The following is a 26550-nucleotide window of genomic DNA, read 5'->3' on the forward strand; positions in this document are numbered from 1 at the left end:
CGTTCTCGATGCTTAATAATCCCGGAAGAAAGCAATGGAGCTTGTCTCTTCGGAGACATCCGATAAAATTGGAACGATACAGAGAAGATTAGCATGGCCCCTGCGCAAGGATGACACGCACAAATCGAGAAATGGTCCAAATTTTTTTGCGTTTCTCTCCGCCCGGGCTTCCGACGGTTCTGTTCTTCTCTTTTTGCCCATCTTTACTCTGGAAAAGGTTAGCGGGTGTCTATGAATTTTTCACTCTTCCATTATAATCGAAACTCTGTTGCCATCATTTCTTGTAATTCGCAGGAACTGCTTCTTAGTTCTTAGAATTTCCACAAATGCTTCTGGTTAGTGGGTGTCTGAATTCCTATTACTTTTCCATGATAATCCTATTGCTGGGATAATTTGTTATACTAATAAAGACAAATCGCGCTGTGCGTATTTTAGTTGTTGATGGTTTTGAATTTCTATCAGTTTCACTATTATGCTTTGTTTGGTTGCTGAGAAAATCCAAATAAAAAGGTAGGCAGAGTTGGTTTCTAGATTTTAACTTTCCACCCATAATTCAGGAGAGAGCGTGTCTATGAATTTCTGCTACTTCTCCATGGTAGTCCAACCGCTGTGATAATTTCTCGTATTTTTTTTGGAAATTGCTTCTTATTTGTTATTAGCAGAATCTCCGTTGTGTTTTAGTTGTTGGTGGTTCTTGAATTTCTATGAAGGAGATTAGTGTGTTTTGTTTGGTTGCTCAGAAAAAGGCAAGAGAAATGAAGAGGTAGAGAATGTTGGTTTCACAGAGGAAGTAAGGGAGAAGAACTCTATATGCTCCTCTTCAAATAGAACTTTGTTCCTAGCCATCTAAACCTTCTCGAATGGCAAAGCAATAAATGAAGGGATGTCATTTGGCTGAGAACATCGGTATGTTAAGGGATTCCCAGGCTCATATGAGATTCCAACCATTCCGCCACTTAAGCAGTGCTGTCCTCTTACACAGGTTCCAAAAAAGTGAACCATAATATATTCTCTACCTGGCCCAAGATGAAAAGATGGACAACTGAGGAGAGGCCGCACAGTGGACAAAAGTGATCCATAATTTGAAATGGCAGAGCCGTATTATCCCTTGCCAGAAGAGTATCAGCTGCCACTCACCAAAGGGTTATAAATCCTCGGCTCCCAAACTTCACTCCAAGTTTTACGGATGGGATTACTATATAGAAATCTTGGAGTTTGGTTCATAAGATGTGCTAATTCAACTGAGAAGGATCCATTATTCCATGAATGAGTTTGCTGATGCTCTCTCTCTCTCTCTCTCTCTCTCATATGCTTTATGCATATCTGTGTAATCCAATTGTTGTGAATATTTCTTATATTTTTTGGAAACTGCTTCTTATTTGTGAATAGCTGAATCTTCATTTTTGTTTTAGTTGTTGGGGCCCCAACTATACAGTTTCCAACAGAACAAGTGGATCATCTTCGATTTCCGAGGATAAAAAATATCCATTCCTTTCTTTTATACGTTTTCCCCTTTTCTTCCTATCCAATAAACCAATTAATTTTGTTTATTTTTTTTTCTTACACCAAATAAACTTAAGACTATGAGAGAAGACGTATCTTGCATAGGATGCAATCGATCTTTCAGGTAGGTAAGTTTGAACAATTTATATAGACCTTAATGAAGTCCTTATCCCATGGTTTGGCTCATGGGTCCCTTTGTCCACTTGCGTGGTCTTGCTCACATTTCAACTCATGAGACTCCTAGATTACCATGTAAAGTTTACGTTGTGGTTTGGCTTGTTGTTCCCTGTGACAACCAGATAATTCTTCCTAATGGTTTGACTTCTAACGGCCCATTTTTTACTACCTTGGATCCCTTAGTCCACCCATGATGACCATGCCCAATGGTTGCACTTTTGAGGACCTCTATTGGGTTATCATACAATGTTCTTGTCTTGTCTTTCGGCTTGTAGGTCCATTTGTCTACTTGCAATGACCTTGCTTAGTGGTTCAACTTTTGGCTTGTGACAACCCATTTTAGATTACTGTGCGACGATCCTATTCCATGGTTCGGCTTGTGCTTCATTTGAGATTGTCGCGCAATGCTTGTGTAGTCTCCTTTTGGGTTCTCCCACAAAAGAGAAGAGTTCTTTACATAATGAAGGGCCTATAATTTTAAAATCATAGGAAATCAAGTAATGTTGACACATGTCCACTATCTTGGGTGTGGAACATGTCAACATGTGTCAACAATCATAAGACTTTTGATTCTTGCATCCATTAGTGCTTCATTGCCTCCCCTGATTGTTTCTTTAGGGGCTTTTGAAGGTTGAATCCATCAGAGCTCCATTGCTTCCACAAATATTTGTTTTTATTTTTTGAAAGCTTTGAGAGAAGAGTTCTACTTTGACTTGATCTCATGGGAAGACATGTGACCAATTCTTATCGAAGAGTACTCCATAGTTTTTTTTTTTGGATAAAATACTCCAAAAAGTTATCCATTCATTTCCTTTGCTTTTATTTGTTAAAGTAAATAGATTGGGATGCTTATATCGATACATATGGAGCTAATGTGATATGACATTATTGTTATTGTTATTGTTGTTGTTCTTGTTGTTGTTATTTTTTGTAGAAAAAGAAATGTGCTAAGTTACAAGAATGCACCAAGAGGATGAGAATTCCTCAATAAATGATAAAGAAAAAAATAAAAATACAAGAAGAAACCCAAGACTAAGTTGAAATAGCGAGCCAACAAGTTGAATGTCATCAAAATACTTATTTTCGAAATAACATATAGAGAACGCTCACAAGAATGCTAAAAGCACAATCTTATCCCAAAGCACTGTTGGTAAGAAACGAGACTTACCAAAAAATCATGGAAGTACAACTAGAAGTTCTTTCTCTCCCAATTAACAGAATTAGTTCTTATGATATGATAATAACAGAAAAATATATATTTTTAGCAGCACAAAATCAGCCCAAAAATAATCACAAATATCAATCACACGAGACAGACAATTTTACGTGAAAAACCCCCTTAAAATCAAAGGGTAAAAACCATGGACTTGAGAGTCTACTCAAAAACTTCCCTATGATAAAAGTGTGGATACAAAATCACAATTTTCAACTATCACAATGAGTACATAACTCTATTTTTAGTTAACAACAAGAGATCTTAAAAACAAAGGGGGAAAGTTAAGAATTTCACCAGAAACGTGGTTGTTGGTCAAACCCCGATATATGACACTACAGTGCTTGGACGACCAATCCGACCTTTCAAAATCAGAAAAATCAGCTCGATTGGACCACAGATGACCCTCCAATTGTCAGTTGATCAAAATTGCATACTATGCAAAAACCCATATTTTCTCTTCTGCTTCTCCCTTTTTTTGCCGCACTCTCTCTCTCTCTCTCTCTCTCTCTCTCTCTCTCTCTCTCTCACATTTTTGATGGTATTCATCTCTGCCATCCCTAATTTTCTTTACTTAAATGTGGTGTAGAAAGGGCCTCTACAAAAGAGCCCAAGGAAAATGGGCTAAAGGTTTGAATGAGTTCTCACCATAGGAGGGATACGAAAACCCAACAAGCACATCCACAAAAGACCCACTATCTTGAAAAGCCTCAGCATTTCTCTCTAGTCAAATAATCCAAACAATAGAAGAAATAAAACATCACCAAATGATGTAGGATGGGGGAGGGTGGCCTAGTCCTACGGTTCAACCCTCACAAGCACATACACTCAGTATACTTTAAATTAAGAATTTAATTATCCGAACATAAACACAATAAACCGGAGGACATTTCACATGTTTTGGGATTTTGAAAGGGTGTATGATGCTGTTCTGAAATAAGTCCCAAGAGTTCTTTCACAAAGGAATCAAGTTATATGCAACAAAGATGTCATTTCAATATTTCAAGAAATAAATTCTGTGTTTAGCACATCAGTATTCCACAATTGATTTAGACTAGCAAACAGTAATATTGAAAGTCTAAGGATTTAGATATGCTATTTAAGTTTTGGAATTCAGAATTTCAGGCAAAGGGTTTATCAAATATGAAAGTGCAGAATTTGAAACTAAGGTTTAGTAATAGCAGGGGCTGTAAGATATAACAGGGGCTTAAATAGAAACTGAAGTTTCCACGAGAATCAATGGATGCTTGATGTTGTTCAACATAAGTCTTAGACCACGCCAGAAAATTCCTTGGAACAAGCTTTGAAACACCGAGACGAACACAACAATGTAATGGAGGGGAAGTGGCTGTGTGGATGCGTTGGTAGATAGTTAGAACTCGTCTGAAGTTCGTCGGGCACACTTTGAAATATGGATATGTATGCAGCAAATGAAATGATGGAGTGGTGGTCTTGGGGTGTAACTTGGTGATGGCGTGTGGGTGATGGAGGAAAGTCGTGAACATGGAATAGGGATGGAGTCGTTAGATAGAATAGTGGTCTCTCACCAGTTAATCTCTAAGGAGAATGACATAGCCTCTTACTACACAATCACAAGGATTAGACAAAACTTAACAAGCTTCACAAAGGAAAAACCTTTTTAATTCAATAACAATACTTTTCTCTCTACACATAGTTCTTACAATGAAAGGGTATATATATAGCTAGCATGGGGGGACAAAGCATTAATAAGCTTAGCTAGCATGGGGAGAAAAAGACATTAAACAACTAACAATTCCCACACAAGCATGGGAGACACAAATAATAAAGACACTAACTTACTAGACATAATAAATACTCACACAACTTACAACACTCCAACTTATAAGACATATTAAATACTAAGCACAACTTACTAACACACAACTTACAAAGGACAAGCACATGCAAGCAAGTTGTCTTGCATGTTTACAAATTAACTACAAACAAAAGTCAAAGGGAGGCCCAATTCGGGTGGGCCCAATGGAGCTGTGTGGAGGTCCACAAGACAGTGTGGGGCCTACATGGGTCTTGAACTCGAACTTGCTTCGGCATCTCTACTCAGGTCTTTCTCACACTGAAAAGTCTTCAAACAATCCATTCAAAATCTTCAAACGATTATAAATCGATGTGGACATCAGGAGGTCGTCCACGTGTCATCATGTCAGCAAAGGAAATGTGGACTTCGGGAGGCTGTCCACGTGTCACAACATCTGAAAATGACATAGGTAGGGCATGCTGATCCTCATCACCAAAAAGTCTTGATTCTTTTACACCTTCAAAAACCTCTATAATCTATTTTCAAGAAAGCCTCCAAATAGTAGAGACTCACCCCATTCTCTCCCAAAAGGCCAAAAAGTTTGGTCTATAAAAACCACTCTTAAGGGGTAGTACAGAAAATAAAATAAAAAAATAAAAAAAAAGGAAAAAAAAACATAGAAAAAAAAAAGGGAGCACGATCCTCATTACTACCGTGGCACAACACGCACATATCTAGGGATAAAGTCAAAGTCATGTATTGTATTCAAACTTGCAACCTATTATTTGTGTAACTTAATTAAGAATTGCAATCCACACGAAAGCGTCTACCTCTGAAAGACCTTCAAATCTCCACAATATATTGGGAAGAAGAAAATAATGAAAGGGTCTGTTTATATGAGAGTAGAAAGATTTACAAGAGAAAACACCAGAATTTTCCAAACCCCAGATCTTACCATCCCCACAATGAGAAAAACAAATATAATCAAGCAACCTTAGGAGGAAGAAAGCTCCTCCACCTCCCTATCAATAAGATTACAATGAAACTGAAAATTTTAAGAGATCTGACAAGAAAAGAAGAAATATGAGCTTTAAGAGAAAACTAAAGATGAAAAATGGAAGTAAAATAAAAAAAAAAAAAAAAGCAAACATCCCCGAGAAGGAAAAGCAACAAAAAAGAAAAAATTTTGAATACTAATATCCTTCCCAAATCAAATCCTACACCCATCTCCCATTTTATACTTGATACAAGGGAAGAAAAAGAAGTTACCTGTGAGATGAAATTCAATAGACTTACATGTGATGCTCTATCTATAAAATTAGCATCCCATCCATTCTCTTGCAGTCTAAATTTACTTTTAATAGCCCTATGCCAAAGAGAATAAATTCCCAAAGGGAATAGCCATAACCATTTACCCATCAAAGCATCATTTTTAGTCACCAAATTACCAAGACCTATTACCCTTCTCCCTAGACCTAGCAACTAGTTCCCAACTTACAAGATGGTCCCTCTTTTCACGCACCCTTGGCTAAAGAAAATCTCACATATTCCTCTAAAGCTTATGAGCCACCCCCGCTGGAATCTTAAACAAGGAAACAAATGCTAAGGAATAGAAGAAATATGCAACTGAATTTAAACTAATTTGAGCCACCAAAGATAAGAAATTTGCCCTTCTACCCATCTAGATATTTAGACACCTAGTGATCACCAAATCCCAAAATCTCACAGATCGAAGATTCCCACCTAAAGAAACTCTTATATAACTAAAATAAGACAAAAGCCACTGCAAAATCCTACACCCTATGCACACAGCCAATGAGTCAAATTAATTACAGTTAAAGTGCACTTCACTAATGTTAAAGTGCCACAACCTAACACCTTAAGCTTTGAGGTAAAGTGGTAATCTAACATGATAAGTTAAAGTGCACTTCACTAATGTTAAAGTGCCACAACCTAACACCTTAAGCTTTGAGGTAAAGTGGTAATCTAACATGATATTTGAGCTAAAATTGCCAGGGGGTTGTGGTTTTGGTCTTGGTGGCTGTGTTTACTGTGAAGTGGTTATTTATTGTTTGTTTATCTCTTCTCGTGCAATTGGGCTGCATGTGTGAGTATTGTATTTTGATATTCATTGATGGCCAACAACGTAACCTCTGAAGCTTCTAGGTAAAGTGGTAACCTAACACCTAAATTAGTCTTATGATCTGAAATTAACCCAAAAACCTGCAAAATAATGAGAATATTGCAAAAAGAGCTGCTGGAAAGAAAAGAATCGTATCAGATGAGACATGATAACTCCATCCCTACCAACAACAATGCCCTGGACAAGACACCTATCAATGGCCCTCTTAACCATCTTGTCAATAACCTAAAAAGTACTAAGTTGAATTCAATGAGCAAATCATGCCGACAGATAGCTATAACATTACAAGGTTCAATTTTTTTTCAAGATCTAGGTGCAACTCTCAATTATTTTGGAGAGGTTCAAGTGTTTTAGAAAGCAACTCATATTCATGGTATTAAATAACGGCCGTTACGTAGTGTAACGGTCGTTACGTAACGAAAAAACAGCTCTCCAATACTGTTTTGGGCCGCATTAGTGGCGAGCCAAAAATTCACATGGGTAACGGCTGTTACGGAAATGTAACGGCCTGTAATGGTCATTACACTAACGTTACGAACGTAACGTCCGTTACGCAGCTTCGAGCCTTCAAACCCTTACATCTGTTGTCCGCAAGCTGAGTTCAGTTCCCTCTTCACCTGAATCACTCTTTGATTCTTCGTCTCCTTCATACGTACAACTTTGATCTACTGATCTGAAGCTTCGAAATCACTAAAACCCCCAAAATCTGCTTCGTACAGCTTCATCTCCTTCAGTCCGTCATTCGTCTCCTTCGTCCAAGAACCCAAAAATCAGCAAGCCTTCGATTCCTCCATTCGAAGCCTTCGATTCCTCCAAAATTTGGAGGCTTGCAGGTTGCAACTGCAGTAAGCTAGCAGCTCTCTCACAGTCGCAAGCTTGCAGTTTCCGTGGGAGTGAGAGTCGGGAGTGGGTATTGGGTAAGTGGTAACTGGGTAGTGAGTGGTGGCCAGTGGGTATGTGATATGTATGTTGTTTTATTATTTCAATTTATGCTTTGTTGCTTAATAATTTATTCTGTTTTATTATTTCAATTTATGCTTTATTACTTTATATAAATTGTAAATTTCAGTTTGTTTTAAATTTCAGTTTATATAATTAGTATATAAATTGTAAATTTCAGTTCATTTAATTAGTATATAAATTGTAAATTTCGGTTTTAAATTTAGTTTGTCTTATAATTTCAATTTATAGTTTATATAAATTATAAATTTCAGTTTATTTAATTACTAATTAGTATATAAGTTGTAAATTTTGTTTTATAATTTCAGTTTATAAATATAATTAGTATATAAATTTAGTTTATTTATTATTTAATTAGAATACAAATTAACAATTATAAATTATTAATGATTGTATAAGTAGAATTTATTAATTAAAATAAAAAAATTAGTATAAAGTTTTTAAAATATAAAATTTATGGCTGTAGCTTCACCTACAATGGTAGTTCCTTGGAATGTGTAGATATTTTCATCCAATTTCTATCCTTTCATTACAGTCAGATTACCTTTCCATACCATCAAAACTCCACATTTGGACTTGTTATTAAAGCCATTATAATCCAAGGTACCGAGTGATATCAAACTCTTTCTCAATTCTAATATATGTCTTACATTACACAACGTTCTTACAGCACCATCAAATATTTTTATTTTTACATTTCCCATGCCAATGATCTTGCAAGAAGCATCATTACTCATTAGAACTGATCTAGAATTCACTAACCTGTAAGTGCTGAACCACTTCTTGTTCGGAGTCATGTGATAAGAACATGCTGAGTCAAGTATCCAAGAGTTCATTAGATTATTCGACCCCGCTGAAACTAATAGAACATCACCATCACTACACGCTGAATCTCTTTCTTGAACAACATTTGCAGATTTTGAAGTACCCTTATCTTTCTCAAAATTTCCCTTCTTCCAATACGGACATTTCAGTTTCACATGCCCCTTTTTAGCGTATTTGTAACACCGAATTTCTTTCTTCTTTTTGGATTGATTTTGGGATTTCTAACTTGATTCATGTTTGAATTTTCCTTTGCCTCACTTGTTATTACCCGTTACCACAAGTCCTTCTTTTTCATCACATATTTTCAATTTTTAATGAAAATTCAATAAAACACTTGTTACCTTATCAAGATTAAGAGTTTCTTTTTCCCAAGTAAGAGTGGTTACAAGATTTTAATAGGTGTGAGTCGAGGGCAAAGAGTTTAACAACATCAAAGATTTGTCATCCTCATCAAACTTAACATCAACTCTCATCAAATCACTAATAATTTGATTGAAGACATTACTATGTTGATCTAAGTTTGATCCTTACACCATCTTAAGCCAATACAAACATTGGTTAAGAAAAAGTTTATTATTGAGAGATTTGAACATGTACCGGCTCTTTAACTTTCGCCAAATAGCTAGCTGCTGGAGAATCCTCCTCCATTACTCGATAGACTACTTCGTCGGCCAAATACAAGCGAATTGTAGAAGCAGCCTTTGCTTGCAATTCTCACCATGTTGCCTCATCCATTTCATCCAGTTGAATGCCAAGTAATGTTTTTTCCATTCCTGGTTGTATAAGAATATCTTTTACTCTCCTCTGCCATAAACCAAAGTTCTCGGTTCCATCAAATTTGACGATGTCAAATCTTCTAGAAGATGATCTCGATGCCATAACAACAATCTCTCTTATACCAATTATGTTGGTAGCTAGATTTTAAATTTTACATTAACAACATATAAATAAAGGCACAAAGAAACTAAGCTCGCCTGAGATTTGACTAAAAAAAAAAAAAACACAGACCTCTTCTGAAGTTTTAAATAAATCTATATAATCCTATATAGTTATTATATTAGGTATGTCGTAATTAAGCCTTCTTTTTTCATAGATAAGATTATCGTTGGTTTTTATTTTTATAAAAAACTTTAATTTGACATATATTTTAAACCCTATGAAGCAAAAATGTTGCATTCAAAATTGACGAAAATGAGCAAGTTAGATCCCATGACTTTGGATCGAGGATTTTGTTTGAAAAAGAATATAATAAAATGAAAATGAAAATATTTTATTATGTTTTCTACTTAAATAAAGCTTTACTAAAAATGAAAATTTATTGTAATGTGATTAAAAATTAAGAAAAATTATATATTAATGATTTTAGCAATCAAATATTTGTTAACTTATTACTATTTTTTTTTTAATTTCTTAATAGTCAAACATGAAAAGGTATGTAGATTTTTTTTTCAGTGTTTCTTTTTATCAATGTTTATTAACTTCTCAATTGGGCCCTAAACTTTAACGGAGAAATTATATGTGTTTGTGTGGACAAAGATTTTGTTTGAAAAAAAAAGAAAAAAATATAAAAATTATATCTATTTCTATTTTTATTTTCCCTCTGTATAAAGTATTATTTAAAATTTATTCTAATTAATATGATTAAGAATTAAGAAAAATTAATGTTAATTATGTGAAAATCGAAATTTTAATTATTAATTTGCGAACTAATTTTTTTTTCTTTTCCACTTTTCTTGAGAACCAAATATAACTAAATACGTTATTTCATATTTTTCCTTTTTTGCTAAATTACAAATTTATGATACAATTTCAAAGTATTAATAGTTTTAGTTAATCAACTTCAAATTGTTAATCAACTTATTAAGTTATATATTCATAGATTATTTTCAAAATTTAAAATTAAATTTTAAAAAAAGCTCAATATTTAGATTTTATTACCTATATCCATAGCATGTTCAAATTTTGTGATTTAGCACATAAAATTGATATTTTATTTTTTTATTATTTCTTTTCAAAATCACTTTTTGAAGTCATACTCTGTGTAGAGCACGAGATCTCTGTTAATAAATTATTAATAGTTGTCGGCACCTCTGTATATGTGTGTGTTTCATGATTCTCAATTTTTTGTCAATATTTAGTTCATGAAAGTAACTATATATATATATATATATATATATATATATATATATATTTATTTTGTTGTTACATTAGTTTAGTTAACTAAAGAACCTAATAATTATAGGAATATTTTAAAAATTTTAAAATAAGACTAAAAATAATGAGAAAAAAAAAAAAAAAAAGCTTTCAGAACATTAAGGAAATAGTGATATTTCTAGGATAAATCATACTGTACAATTAATGTAGTGCACACATAAATTTTTTTTTTAAATTAAAAATTATTTAAAAAAAAATTACAATACAATACTTTATAGTATTCCAAAATATTTATTTTTAAGTAATTGACTCATATTGTTATTTAAACAAACCCAAAATGATTTTTAATCGTCTTTCTAATAATTTGAAGAAAATTATTAATACTTTCAAATTGTATTCCTTTTCAAATAAGGATACATATGAAAATAATGCGTTATGAGTTTATCTTCCTCCGTATTTTTTCTAAAAACTAGAAAATTGATAAATTCATTTTAAATTTAAATTCTTAAATAGGTCTATACGTGTATGGTGTATACCAAGACTTGGATTCCTACTAAAAAGTCTACTAATTGAGAATAGTTATCTTTATCTTTACTATTAACTAATATAAAATATAAATAAATATTTAAAATTTGATGTACCTAAATTAATAATTTCATGGGTGAAGGTAGGAGCTCTTGAGAGTTGAGCACAAAATTAAAAAAAATATTTTTAAAACTTCTATTTGTTTTTTTGTTACTGCAAGGGATGTTCTTGGAGTTCGAGCCATCCCACATCGGTTGGGCGAAAAAGTTCTCTTCGCTTAATAACCCCGGAAGAAAGCTTCAGGCCTTGTCTCTTCGAAGACATCCGCTAAAATTGGAACGATACAGAGAAGATTAGCATGCCTCTGCGCAAGGATGACACGCACAAATCGAGAAATTGTCCAAATATTTTTCCATTTCTCTCCACCTGGGTTTCCCACGGTTCTGTTCTTCTCTTTTTGCTCATCTTTACTCTGGAAAAGGTTAGTGGGCGTCTCTGAATTTTTCACTCTTCCATTATAATCGAAACTCTGTTGCGATCATTTCTTGTAATTTGCAGGAACTGCTTCTTAGTTCTTAGTATTTCCACAAATGCTTCTGGTTAGTGGGTGTCTGAATCCCTATTACTTTTCCGTATTTTAGTTGTTGATTGTTTTGAATTTCTATCAGTTTCATTATTATGCTTTGTTTGGTTGCTGAGAATAGCCAAATAAAAAGGTAGGCAGAGTTGGTTTCTAGATTTTTAACTTTCCACCCATAATTCTGGATAGAGCGTGTCTATGAATTTCTGTTACTTCTCCATGATAGTCCAACTGCTGTGATAATTTCTCGTATTTTTTTTTTGGAAATTGCTTCTTATTTGTTAATAGCAGAATCTCCGTTTGTGTTTTAGTTGTTGGTGGTTCTTGAATTTCTATGAAGGAGAATAGTGTGCTTTGTTTGGTTGCTCAGAAAAAGGCAAGAGAAATGAAGAGGTAGAGAATGTTGCTTTTACAGAGGAAGTAAGGGAGAAGAACTCTATATCCTCTTCAAATAGAACTTTGTTCTGTTGAATTATGGCTTATTCTAGAAGCCTACCGTTGCCATTGAAGTCTTCAATGGTGGGCTATTTTTTCTAAGGTAGGTGATTAGTGGTTGCAATAGTGGTATTTCCTAACCTATATAAACCCATCACCTCCATTTGTAATCTCATCCCCAAAATTGCCTACTTCTCTCTTAGGCACATTCGCTTTTCTCTCTCTCATTTTGTAATATTTCTACAATAGAGAAATATTGATTGATAGTGTCCGAGGACGTAGGCACAATTAGCCGAACCTCGTTAATTCTGGTGTTCTTCCTTTTATCTATTCAATAGTTAACTTTTGTCGGGTATAGTTTTAGTAATATATTGTGTTAATTATATGTCTAAGGAAAATTCTGTCTAGGAAAGAGGGATTTAAGCGGTCCGTTGTGATCCCCCACTTCCCTGGGAATTTACCTGGTATAATTTTGCACAATTATTCACTCTCTATTTACCTGTACAATTGTAACTGTGGTAAAGTTAGGTGGAACAATCTCAAGTTTCACAACATGTTCCTAGCCATCTAAACCTTCTCGAATGGCAAAGCTATAAATGAAGGGATGTCATTTGGCTGAGAACATGAACATCAGTAAGTTAAGGGCAGGCTCATATAAGATTCCAACCATTCCCCCACTTAAGCAGTGCTGTCCTCTTACACAGGTTCCAAAAAGGTGAACCATAATATCTTCTCTAGCTGTAGCTGGCCCAAGATGAAAAGATGGACAACTAAGGAGAGGCCGCATGGTGGGCAAAAGTGATTCATAATTTGAAATGGCAAAGCCATAATATCCCTTGCCAGAAGAGTATCAGCTGCCAGTCACCAAAGGGTTATAAATCCTTGGCTCCCAAACTTCACTCCAAGTTTTATGGATGGGATTACTCTATAGAAATCTTGGAGTTTGTTCATAAGATGTGCTAATTCAACTGAGAAGGATCCATTATTCCATGAATGAGTTTTCTGATGCTCTCTCTCTCTCTCTTTCTCTCTCTCTCTCTCTCTCTCTCTCATGCTTTATGCATATCTGTGTAATCCAATTGTTGTGATAATTTCTTATATTTTATGGAAACTGCTTCTTATTTGTGAATAGCAGAATCTTCATTTGTGTTTTAGTTGTTGGAGTCCCAACTATATAGTTTCCAACAGAACAAGTGGATCATCTTTGATTTCTGAGGGTAAAGTTATTGTATCTTAGGCGCATACAAACATAGTAGTCTAGCACAACACCCAGTCATTTTCTTCTTCCACATGCTATGGTTCTAAAAGTTGCAACAGTAACACAAATTTTTCTAAAAAATATCCATTCCTTTCTTTTATATGTTTTCCCTTTTCTTCCTATCCAATAAACCAATTAATTTTGTTTATTTTTTTTTCTTACATCAAATAAACTTAAGACTATGAGAGAAGATGTATCTTGCATATGATGCAATCGATCTTTCATGTTGGTAATTTTGAACAATTTATATAAACCTTAATGAAGTCCTTATCCCATGGTTTGGCTCATGGGTCCTTTTGTCCACTTGTGTGGCCATGCTCACATTTCAACTCATGAGACTCCTTCTAGATTACCATGTAAAGTTTACCTTGTGGTTTGGCTCGTGGTTCCCTGTGACAACCAGATGATTCTTCCTAATGGTTTGACTTCTAACGACCCATTTTTTACTACCTTGGATCCCTTAGTCCACCCATGATGACCATGCCCAATGGTTGCACTTTTGAGGACCTCTATTGGATTACCATACAATGTTCTAGTCTTGTGCTTCGGTTTGTACGTCCATTTGTCTACCTGTAATGACCTTGCCTAGTGGTTCAACTTGTGGCTTGTGACAACCCATTTTAGATTAGTGTGCCATGATCCTATCCCATGGTTCGGCTTGTGCATCATTTGAGATTGTTGCGCAATGCTTGTGTAGTCTCCTTTCGGGTTCTCCCACAAAAGAGAAGAGTTCTTTACATAATGAAGGGCCTAGAATTTTAATATCATAGGAAATCAAGTAGTGTTGACACATGTCCACTATCTTGGGTATGGAACATGTCAACGCGTGTCAACAATCATAAGACTCTTTTGATTCTTGCATCCATTAGTGCTTCATTGCCTCCCTTGATTGTTTCTTTAGGGGCTTTTGAAGGTTGAATTCGTCAGAGCTCCATTGCTTCCACCAATATTTGTTTTTAGTTTTTGAAAGCCTTGAGGGCGCCTCTATTTATAAAGTCTTTGAGAGAAGAGTCCTACTTTGACTTGATCTCATGGGAAGGCATGTCACCAATTCTCATCGAAGATTACTCAATAGTTTTTTTTTTTGGGGGATTAGTTTTTTTTTTTGGGGATAAAAATACTCCAAAAAGTTATCCATTCATTTCCTTTGCTTTTATTTGTTAAAGTAAATAGATTGGGATGCTTATATCGATACATATGGAGCTAATGTGATATGACACTATTGTTATTATTATTGTTGTTGTTGTTGCTATTGTTGTTGTTGTTATTTTTTGTAGGAAAAGAAATGTGCTAAGTAACAAGAATGCACAAAGAGGATGAGGATTCCTCAATAAACGAAAAGGAAAAAAATAAAAATACAAGAAGAAACCCAAGACTAAGTTGAAATAGCGAGCCAATAATGTTGAATGTCATCAAAATCCATATTTTCGAAATAACATATAGAGAACGCTCACAAGAATGCTAATAGCACAATCTTATCCCAAAGCACTGTTGGGAAGAAACGAGACTTACAGAAAAATTGCGGAAGTACAACCGGAAGTTCTTTCTCTCCCAATTAACAAAATTAGTTCTTATGATATGACAATAACACAAGAATATATATTTTTAGCAGCACAAAATGAGCCCAAAAATAATCACAATTATCAATCACACGAGACACATAATTTTATGTGAAAAACCCCTTCAAATCAAAGGGTAAAAACCACAGACTTGAGAGTCCACTCAAAAACTTCACTATGATAAAAGTGTGGGTACAAAATCACAATTTTCAACTATCACAATGAGTACATAACTCTATTTTTAGCTAACAACAAGAGATCTTTAAAACAAAAGGGGAAAGTTGAGAATTTCACCAAAAAAGTAGTTACTATCCAAACCCGATATATGACACTACAGTGCTTGGATGACCAATCCGACTGTTCAAAATCAGAAAAATAAGCTCGATTGGACCACATATGACCCTCCAATCGTCAGTTGATCAAAACTGCACACAATGCAAAAACCTATATTTTCTTTTTTGCTTCTCCCTTTTTCTGCCGCACGCTCTCTCTCACCTTTCTTATGGAATTCATCTCTGCCAACCCTAATTTTCTTTACTTAAATGTGGTGTAAAAGGGACCTCTAAAAATGAGCCCAAAGAAAATGGGCTAAAGGGTTGAATGGGTTTTTCCACATAGGAGGGATAACCAAACCCAACAAGCACATCCACAGAAGCCCCACTATCTCGAAAAGCCTCAGCATTTCTCTCCATTCAAATAACCCAAACAATAGAAGAAATAAAACATCACCAAAAAGTCTTAATTCTTTTACACCTTCAAAAACCTCTAAAATCTATTTTCAAGAAAGCCTCCAAAGAGTAGAGACTCACCCCATTCTCTCCCAAAAAGCTAAAAAGTTTTGTCTATAAAAACCACTCTTAAGGGGTAGTGAAAGTGATGGTATAGTCCCAAGAGGGGGGTGAATTGGGTATTTTAAAATCAATGCGCAGAGGCTTGATTTATTTTAACACTTATTTATCATGTTCCTTTTAAATAATATTAATCAACACAAGAGTCTAATCAGCAAACGACTATACCAAAGAACAATCCTAAATATATACATAATCAGAACACAAATCGTATTTTAATTCTAGCATATTAATTTGGGTGAATAGATATTTAAACCGTACAAATATTAACCTTTGTGTTTAATCAATGAATATGTCAATAAACAGTCTCAACAATTTTAGCCAAGCAAATATCCTTATTGTATTTGAGCAATTATTAAACTCAAATAAAATTATCTCTGCCGATTTAAATCAATTCAGAATCACAAGTTCAGCAGCATTTGAATCATAACGGAAAGTTAATTTATTCATAATATTCACAAGTCTGTCTAAGCATTCACAATATCCTCAAATCAATCTCAACATCCATCAATTCCCAACTGAATTTTAAATCATTCACAGCAGATAATAAACAATCTAAAATTGCAAAGAAGTAAAAAGATTAGGGAAGAGAAAGACACCCAAACATTTTACAAGGTTCGGCGGCTTGCCTACGTCCTTGCCTCAAGCAACCCGCTGTGAAGATTTCCTTTCCCGCTTCGTTGAATAGGTGAAGCACCCCTCTCTCCGTTCAAGGTGGAGACGCCTCTCTAACGAGAACAACCCTCTTGCTAGGCAACGATTCTATCCCTGAACCGTCAAGTTACAATACAAGTAACAGCAGATTTTCGTACAATAGAAAACTCTCTCAAAAGAGCAGATTTGTACACGTTAAAAGCACTAGGATACTATCAAAATAAATTTGATATGAAGCTCAAGAGATTTCTAGGTTTTCTGGATTGAAAAACTATGAACTTGAAGTGTAAAAACTAGAAAAACGTTTAAGAAAAGGGAACGGCGCATATCAGCGTTTAAGAGATAAAATCAATATGCTTTGATGCTATTTGGTTGCCCTAACACATTTAGGATTAGCCTTTTATAGTTAGGTTTGAAATATGACTGTTTGGGCATTTTTTGGTAACATTATCTTTCAAAAACGGAAAGATTTTATGCCATTCATGAGACTTATCGCACGCTTCAGTCACCGGACCTGGGAGGTCAGTTGCCTAAACTCTTTAAAAATAGCGCATAAGAAAGTCAGTAGTAGGTTAGTCGCCTGACCACGATGGTTCAGTTGCCTGATCCTATTCAGTTGCTTGATCCTATTCAGTTGATTGAAATCGGAGTTCAGTCACTTGAACTACTGGGAAATTTCAGCTTCAAACACCCTTCAGTATTTTGGGCATAACTTTCATTAGAAAACTCCAAATAAGGTGATCTTGGTATCAAAAGAAAGTTAAGAAAAAATCTCACAACTTTCGTGTTGAACATTTTTGAAGACGAGAAGTCATTGATAGAGAAAATCGCACATCAATGCAGCTATATAAAAAATAAGGGAATTTGGAGAATCCTGTTTTGGGGCTTTTCATTCCAAAAATAATTTTAACCTTTTTGAAATAACTTTTAAGCTTATAAAAATATTTTCCAAGTATTTTAAAAGGTATCTACGTCCAAGTAATTAACCTAAGAGCTTCATAAACAAACCTAAGTTTGAGAAGTACTTATATGAGACTTATATTACATTACACATGAAAGATTAACTAAGTTTTCATGTCTTGAACCTTGATCTTCATTTGAGCTCTATCCATTCTTCATTTTACTTGTTTTCTTCATGGCTTTCAAGCTTAAATAAGGTCCATTGTGCTTGTAAGATATAGTACCTGTAAATTCACTTGAAAGCACAATCATATACCTTGTTTTGTCATTATTAAAAGGAGATTAAGCCTTGTTAGGCCAATAGAGAGTACAGAAAATAAAAAAATAAATGAAAATAGAAGTAAAAAAAAAAAAAACATAAAAAAAGGAGCATGATCCTCATTACTACTGTGGCATAGAACACACATATCTAGGGATAATGTCAAAGTCATGTATTGTATTCAAACTCGCAACCTATTATTGGTGAACTTAATTGAGAATTGCAATCCACACGAAAACGTTTACCTCTGAAAGACCTTCAAATCTTCACACTATATTGGGAAGAAGAAAATAATGAAAGGGTCTGTTTATATGAGAGTAGAAAGATTTACAAGAGAAAACACCTGAATTTTCCAAACCCCAGATCTTACCATCCCCATAATGAGAAAAACAAATATAATCAAGCAACCTTAGGAGGAAGAAAGCTCCTCCACCTCCCTATCAATAAGATTACAATGAAACTGAAAATTTTAAGAGATCTGACAAGAAAAGAAGAAATATGAGCATTAGGAGAAAACTAAAGATGAAAAATGGGAGTAAAAGAAACAGAAAGGCAAAAATCCCTGAGAAGGAAAAGCAACAGAAAGGCAAAACTTTTCAATACTAATATCCTTCCCAAATCAAATACTACACCCATCTCTTATACTTGATACAAGGGAAGAAAAAGAAGTTACTTGTGAGATGAAATTCAATAGAATTACATGTGATGCTCTATCTATAAAATTAGCATCCCGCCCATTCTCTTGCAGTCTAAATTTACTTTTAACAGCCCTATGCCAAAGAGAATCAATTCCCAAAGGGAATAGCCATAACCATTTACCCATCAAAGCATCATTTTTAGTCACCAAATTACCAAGACCTAAATTACCCTTCTCCCTAGACCTAGAAACTAGTTCCCAACTTACAAGATGGTCCCTCTTTTCACGCACCCTTGGCTAAAGAAAATCTCGCATATTCCTCTAAATCTTATGAGCCACCCTCGCTGGAATCTTAAACAAGGAAACAAATGCTAAGGAATTGAAGAAATATGTGCCTGAATTTAAACTAATGTGGGCCGCCAAAGATAAGAAATTTGCCCTTCTACTCATCTAGACGTTTAGACACCTAGTGATCACCAAATCCCAAAACCTCACAGACAGAAGATTCCCACCTAAAGGAACTCTTATATAACTAAAATAAGGCAAAAGCCACTGCAAAATCCCACACCCTATGCACGCAGCCAATGAGTCAAATTAATTACAGTTAAAGTGCACTTCCCTAATGTTAAAGTGCCACAACCTAACACCTTAAGCTTTGAGGTAAAGTGGTAATCTAACATGACATCCGAGCTACGATTGCCAGGGGGTTGTGGTTTTTGTCTTGGTGGCTGTGTTTACTGTGAAGTGGTTATTTATTGTTTGTTTATCTCTTCTCATGCAATTGGGCTGCGCGTGTGAGGGAGTATTGTATTTTGATATACATTGTTGGCCCACAACATAACCTCTGAAGCTTCTAGGTAAAGTGGTAACCTAACACCTAAATTAGTCTTATGGCCTGAAATTAACCCAAAAACCTGCAAAATAATGAGAATATTGCAAAAAGAGCTGCTGGAAAGAAAAGAATCGTATTAGATGAGACATGATAAGTCCATCCCTACCAATGGCAATGCCCTGGACAAGACACCTATCAATGGCCCTCTTAACCATCTTGTCAACAACTTAAAAGGTACTAAGTTGAATTCAATAAGCAAATCATGCCGAGAGATAGCTATAACATTACAAAGTTCAATTTTTTTTTTCAAGATCTAGGTGCAACTCTCTATTATTTTGGAGAGGTTCAAGTGTTTTAGAAATCAACTCATATTACAACATTCCTTCATATTTACATTTAGTAAAAATTTTCTATTCAAATCCAACTTGATATTCAAGCACCATAAAAATTGTAAGTCTCAACTAAAAAGGTGCGAAAAGGCATGCCTTTTGTACAAATACATTTGCCACAGTGTGTAATTTGTTCGCTTTTTTGGGATTTGGTATTTCAGATTGAGCCGCAAGGCGTCTCAGGCATGCTTCTTCTTAAGGCGACTCTCAAGGTGAGTGTTGATTCGGCCTTTTAAAACATGGCCATAGATTGATGGAGTGCTGTAGAATGCTCAGGTCAGAGAAAATTGATTTTTTTTTTTCGTTTTGTTTTTGTTTTTGTTTTTTATAGAAAAATAATAGATTTCATTAGAAAGAGAAGAATTTACAAAAAGCAGCATAAGACATCTTTTGTCAAAACTCTGAAAAAATCCAGAAAAATGGTACTGAAAAGGAGGTAAGAAGAAATCAGAAGATCCAACATACAGTAGAAAACTTGGCCAGAATCATTCCAAGATTCTAAAAGTCCAGTAAGGTACAAGGAGTATAGGGGCATAAAGTGCTCTGACAGGCAGATGGGGGTAGGTATGATCTGAATTTTCAACATTCAAAGGAAAATGGGAAACTGGATCAATTGGCAGAGGGTACCGAGTCCAATGTGAAGGATAAAGGATCTCATAAAGCCAAAAAGCCGAAGCCCAGTGAGGTGATTGGGCTTGGAGAGCCTAAAGAAAATGAACAAAGACAAAACTCAGTATTAGAGGAGGCAACAGAGTTAGATTCAGGGTTTTGGGCAGGTGGTTTCAGGCCAGCCAAACCCAAAATTTAAGCCTATATTGGGAGAACTTGAAGGGGACACACATAAGCATCATTATGCAAGTAAGCAAGGGATGAGAGTGATTCAGGTATGGAGATTGCTTTGGAAGTTTTAATCCTGCTGCTGGACTGAAAAGATCTGATTTGTTGAGTATGGAAATATATGCTGGTGAGCCTTCAAATAGTTGTGGTGCCTAAGAAGAGTATATCTATTAATATTGCTGATTTTAGACGTATAACTAAGTTTCTAGTATGTATAAGTTATTGTTAAAGTGCTAGCTAATTGGTTGAGTTTTGTGCTTGATAATGCTATTTCTAAGGCTCAATGTGCATTTGTGGGGCATTGGCAGATTGCAGATGCTATTTTGGTTGCTAATAAGGTGGTGGAGGACGTCTAGAGGAGAAAGGAGAAGGGGATTATTTTTAAATTTGACTTTGGAAAAGCTTATGACAACCTTTAGTGAGGATTTCTTAGCTAAGATTTTTTGTTACAGAAGGATTTAAGGAGACGTGACATTATGGGACAAGGTGTTGCATTTCCATATTTTCTTTTTTGTTACAGTGAGTGGTGAACCTAAATTGGTTTAGTCTGTTGAGGGGTGTAAGACGAGGTGTGGGCCAAAGATTTCACACCTCGTGAAAGGTCATGTAGCACTAGTTATAACACACTAGCATAACTAGTTAGTAGATGAGAAAATTTGCAACCATTGAATACAAAGTAAGCAGAAGTAGTATACAATTAGAAGCAAATGAGACACGCAAGATAATTTGTAAGGCAATGAAATTCATTATTCACATCTTCGTAAGCTACATGTGTTAGGAAGGGGGGCAAGTAAGCTAAACATATTTACAGTAGCTAGTGAGCTTTTCAATGATTGATGAAGCTCACCTCCCATCCTTCTATGCTATTCTTGCTCTATCGCTATGAAACATCAAAGTGACCGAGGAATCATATTCACTATTTTCACTAGGCATTATCCTACTTGAAGTATAAAACCTACACTAGTATTCACTTGATGGTTATGGATCCTATCCACACAAGACAAGTGGTCGAGGGCAAGCATAATGCCCTAAATAAGCTTGGATTGTGACATTCTCCCCCACTTATGCAATCGACATACTCATAGATGCTAAGTACTCTTCAACTTTATCTACGAACAGCTCCATATCTTCCGCTAACATCTAACTGATTTCTTCATTTTCGATGCCCTTCTACTTCACTAATAACTCATGCAATTTCTTTTGTAATGATGTGAACTCTTTGTCTACGAGGATATCTTCAACTTCTCGCTCGTTGGTTTGTGATGTCTTCAGTAGTGCTCTAGAGAATGCAGGTTGGACCTTCAATGTAAACGATGAATATTTGAGGCAAATAACGTGAAACACATGATGCCCTTTCATCCAAGCTGAAGGATCAACCTTGTAAGAGGCTTTCCCAACTTTGGCCAAATGAGGTGCTTCATATTTGTGAAATTCTTCTATCTCGGCTTTGTAGTGACTTGATTAGTTCTAGATAGAGTGTAACAAGCACTAAGTCACCCATGTTGAAGTGTTACAATCCCATCTGATATGCACACTTCTTCTTTTGCTTCAAAGCTTTCTCTAGGTAGGCTTGTGCACTCTCCTCATTTTGTTTCCATTCTTTCGTGAAGATCATAGTAGTTAAAAGCGCGCCTCAGGCGCAAGGCGCAGTGAGGCGAAGAGGCTTCCGCCTCATACTAGGTGGGGCGAGGTGACCTGCAAGAGGCGGCCCTAGGCGAGACGAGGCGCAATGAGGCACGCCTTGTGAATTTTTAAGCCATTTAAAGGAGAGAAATAGCCCAAGCCAGACCTGTATCCCTCATTCAACTCAAACGAACAGAGCCCTAGCCCCTTTCGACCCTTCGAAGCCCTTCATGAGTTCGTTTGCGAGCCTTTGAACCAGCCGGAAACCTTCGCGACTTCGTCTTCGAGCTTCGAACTAGGATCGTGAGTTCATCTTCGACATTTTGAAGAAGCACAACCTGCACGACTTTGTTTCGAACCAGCCGGAGACCTCATGAGTTCTTCTGCTTGCCTTCGAAGCAGTCGTGAGATCGTCTGACTGCCTTCGAGCACGACGTGAGTTCGTCACGTCGCCTTCAACATTTCGAACCAGCTGCGAGCCTGCGAGATCTTCTTTAAGCTTCGAACCTTTGTAAGTCTTCTTCTTCTTCTTCTTCTTCTGCTTGCATCCTGCTGCCTGCTGCTTCTCTTCTTCTTCTTCTTCTGCTGCTGCTGCTGCTGCTTGCATCCAGCTGCCTGCTGCTTCTCTTCTTCTTCCTGCTGCCTGCTTGCTGCGTGCTGCTGACTGCTGTTTTTTAATTTATAATTTTTAGTTTAATTAATGTAAGTTTATAAATTATAACTAATACATAATATTTATTCTTTTTACAGAAATTTAGCTACTGTTTTTTAATTTATAATATTTTGTTTAATTAATGTAAGTTTATAAATTATAACTAATACATAATATTTATTCTTTTTATTGAAATTTAGCTACTGTTTTTTAATTTGTTTGGAAATGCATTATGTAAGTCTTAAATTTTAAATGGGTTATTGTATGGATTAGGCTATTAGCTACTAATACAAAATGAGATATTGCCTAATTTGCCTGAAATATATGATGCATTGTTTTTTCAGTTAGGATACAGGATACCAAGTCTAAAATCTTAAATGGATTCTAGTTCTGGATGTGAGGCCTCGGCAAAGAAAGATCCCGCATGGAAGTATGCTCATTTGGAGGATCAGAAAAATAGAAATAATTTGACTTACAATTTTTGTGGTAAAGTCACAAGGGGAGGAATATTTCGGGCAAAATAACACATTGTCGGAGAGGCGTGCAAAGAACTAAGAAAAAAGGCAATGGGAGATTTTGCTAAGTGGATGTATGATGCTGGAATACCATTTAATGCTGTACGTCTGAGCAGCTTTGCAGTGGCACTTGAATCAATTGGACAATATGGTCCTGGAATAAAGCCACTTAGCTATCATGAAGTGAGAGTTCCTTACCTAAATGAGGAAGTTAGTCGAATGAAAGAGTTGTTGAAGGTCCATAAGGAGGAATGGACAAAATATGACTGCTCAATTATGTCTAATGGTTGGAGAGATTCGGTTGCTAATAAGGACATAATAAACTTTTTAGTGAACTCTCCAAGGGGATCAGTATTCATCAAGTCTATTGATGCTTCTAATATTGTCAAGAATGCAGATAGAATGTATAGATTACTTGATGAGATGGTAGAGGAAATTGGAGAATCAAATGTGATTCAAGTGGTAACTGACAATGCGTCAAACTATGTTGCAGCAGGTAAGAACTTATTTTTAGAACTACTTTCTATAGTCTATATATTGTTTATTTTAATATTTTAATGGCTTCATTCCTTGATTTTTGAATAGGGAGATTGTTGGAAGCAAAGAGGCCACATTTATATTGGACACCGTGTGCTGCTCATTGCATTGATTTAATTTTGGAGGATATTGGGAAGATGCCTTCAATTCATGCAACTTTGAAAAGGGCAGTTTTTTTGAATGGCTATATCTATAACCGTGTTGGCGTTATCAACTTGATGAGACAGTTCACTAGAGGAAAGGAGTTACTAAGACCTGCAGTTACAAGATTTGCAACTGCCTTCATCACCCTCCGTTCAATCCATCTTCAAAAGAACAACTTGAGGAAGATGTTTACTTCTGAATATTGGAATACTACTAAATGGGCAAAGGAGGCGGCTGGCAAAAGAGCAGCTACTATTGTTTTGATGCCTACTTTTTGGAGTACCATCGTCTATGCTCTTAAGTTAACAGGTCCACTTGTTCGTGTACTCCGTTTGGTTGATGGGGAAAAGAAGCCTGCAATGGGATACATTTATGAAGCAATGGATAGGGCTAAGGAAGCCATAGCTAAGGCTTTTGGTGAAAGAGAGGATAAATTCAAGGAGGCATTTGAAATTATTGATACGAGGTGGGGATGCCAACTCCATCAACCGTTGCATGCAGCTGCACGCTATTTGAATCCAGAATTTTTCTATTCAGACCCCAACATTTTGCAAAATGAAGAAATTATGACGGGTTTGTACAAATGTATTGCAAGGTTACTGCCAACTATTGAAATGCAAGATAAAGTTTCAAATGAGTTGGAAAAATACAATGCCGCTAGTGGCGTCTTTGGAATTAGTTTGGCAGTGAGACAAAGGAAGACAAAAGCACCAGGTAAAGTGGCATTTGTACTACCTTTTTCTTTTTGAAAATTATTTTTGCTATTTACCTAGTAGGTATTCATTTAAAATTTATTTCATAACAGCGCAATGGTGGATGGCATATGGATCAACAACTCCAAACTTGCAAAAGTTTGCTGTGAAAATTCTTAGCCTCACGTGTGGTGCTACCGGCTGCGAAAGAAATTGGAGCATATTCCAACATGTAAGTCATTAGTATATCATGGATTAATTATTACAGAACAAGAACTACCAATCTATTGCTTTTTAGAATCATTATTAACCATATTACTTTAAACTTTTTGCAGCTTCATAGCAAAAGGAGAAATAGGCTATCCCAGCAACGCTTGAATGATTTGGTATTTGTGAAATATAATCGAACTCTGAGGTGTCGATACGACAAACGTGACACCATTGATCCCATCCTCCTAAAGGACATTGATGATAGTAACGAGTGGTTGATTGGTAGGATGGATGGTGATTCTGATGAGGATGATGAACTTGTGTTTGAAGATGATAATTTGACTTGGGATTCTGTTGCTAGAGTTGCTGGACTAAATAACCCCCCGCATCACACTAGATCAAGAATAAGTACAAATATGCCATCATCGTCTAGAGGAAGAGTAAGAGGAAGGGCTTCATCTAGTAGTGCAACCAGTGCTAGGGGTCGGACCACAATGTTGGAACTTGTAGATGAGGATGAAATCCAAGTGGATAGTGCAGAGGAGATAGAAGAGGAAAAAGATGTTGGAGAAAACAGTTTTGATGATGAAGAGGAAGATGATGATATCTTCGCCGACTTAGTTGATGATGAGTGATGAGTGATGATTAAGGAGGATTTTTAGATTTTATATTTTGAAATCTTTTATTGTACTCTTTTCTTTTGAGGTTGAACTATGTTGAATTGTTGATGCTTTTGGGCTTCGTCTTGGCAATTTTATTAAATTTCCAATTTTGTTGTCGAATGTTTTGGCATTTTAAATTCTAATATCACTAGATATTCATATGTTCATATATAAATTACCCCAAATATATATTTTACACCGTTTTAATAATTGTGTGCCTCACCTTCGTGAGGCGCGTGCCTTCGCCTCGCGCCTCGGCTTCAAAGACCCTTTGCGCCTCGGCTCGCCTCGCACCTCTGACTACTATGGTGAAGATTTGGACTCTTTCCTTTGTGCTGGTTGTTCATTATGTGAAGTAATAGTGGTTGCTGGGCTTTAACAAGCTCAAAAAGACTTTTTGGTTGTTGATATCTTTTGGGCATTGAAACAAAACTGAGCCATGTCAAGTAGCTGCACTCAATTCTTGTGGTTGGAGGTGCTGAAGTGGTGCAAGTACTACTCTAGTAGCCCTTTGAATCACTCCATCTATTCATATGTCTTAAATAGATAAAAAGTTCTGAACTGGGGATTCTAAAAATTTTTATCTAGAAGTTTTGTGTGAATCTTGTGTCTTGTCACTAATACTGTCTTGGAGAACACCTTAATACTTCACAAAATGTTTAAAAGACAAGTGTGTTGTCTCCTCTACCAATTAGCACTTTGTTGCTAGTATGAAAGTACCCGTACTTCGAAAATATGCTATAATCACCCAACTCTGGGTAGGTTGGTGATAAAGCTAAGTGAGACACTCTTCCACAGTTTTGTTGGTACTTGAAGAGACTCCAAGCTTCCAGCAGCCCTACATGCAGTCTTCTTCTCCTTGACAGTTGTTGGCACGTGAGATCATGAGACATGTCCAGGTATACTCAGCCACTTCATCTCGCAGCCGTGGCTAGTAATACCTTTGCTTGAACTGTGCCAAGGTATGATCTCATCCTGGGTGGCTTGCTT

The 26550-nt window shown here is 35.8% G+C and overlaps 1 protein-coding gene and 2 non-coding genes across 3 annotated transcripts; all 3 read left to right on the forward strand.

The window, feature by feature from the left end:
- On the forward strand, positions 1–25680 carry LOC131168239 (uncharacterized). The gene is made up of 7 exons (XM_058127539.1): positions 1–217; positions 11498–11758; positions 11836–11876; positions 23145–23811; positions 23901–24710; positions 24802–24920; positions 25024–25680. Exons 4-7 carry the CDS (start codon positions 23367–23369, stop codon positions 25531–25533), a joined length of 1884 nt encoding a protein of 627 aa, XP_057983522.1. The 5' UTR covers positions 1–217; positions 11498–11758; positions 11836–11876; positions 23145–23366; the 3' UTR covers positions 25534–25680.
- Positions 44–146, forward strand: LOC131143582 (U6 spliceosomal RNA). The gene has a single exon (XR_009133567.1). It is a non-coding gene; the product is annotated as a U6 spliceosomal RNA (small nuclear RNA).
- Positions 11586–11687, forward strand: LOC131143615 (U6 spliceosomal RNA). The gene has a single exon (XR_009133600.1). It is a non-coding gene; the product is annotated as a U6 spliceosomal RNA (small nuclear RNA).
- Positions 25681–26550: the final 870 nt, after the last annotated feature.

Source organism: Malania oleifera, chromosome 11 (assembly GCF_029873635.1).
Source record: "Malania oleifera isolate guangnan ecotype guangnan chromosome 11, ASM2987363v1, whole genome shotgun sequence".
Taxonomy (NCBI): domain Eukaryota; kingdom Viridiplantae; phylum Streptophyta; class Magnoliopsida; order Santalales; family Ximeniaceae; genus Malania; species Malania oleifera.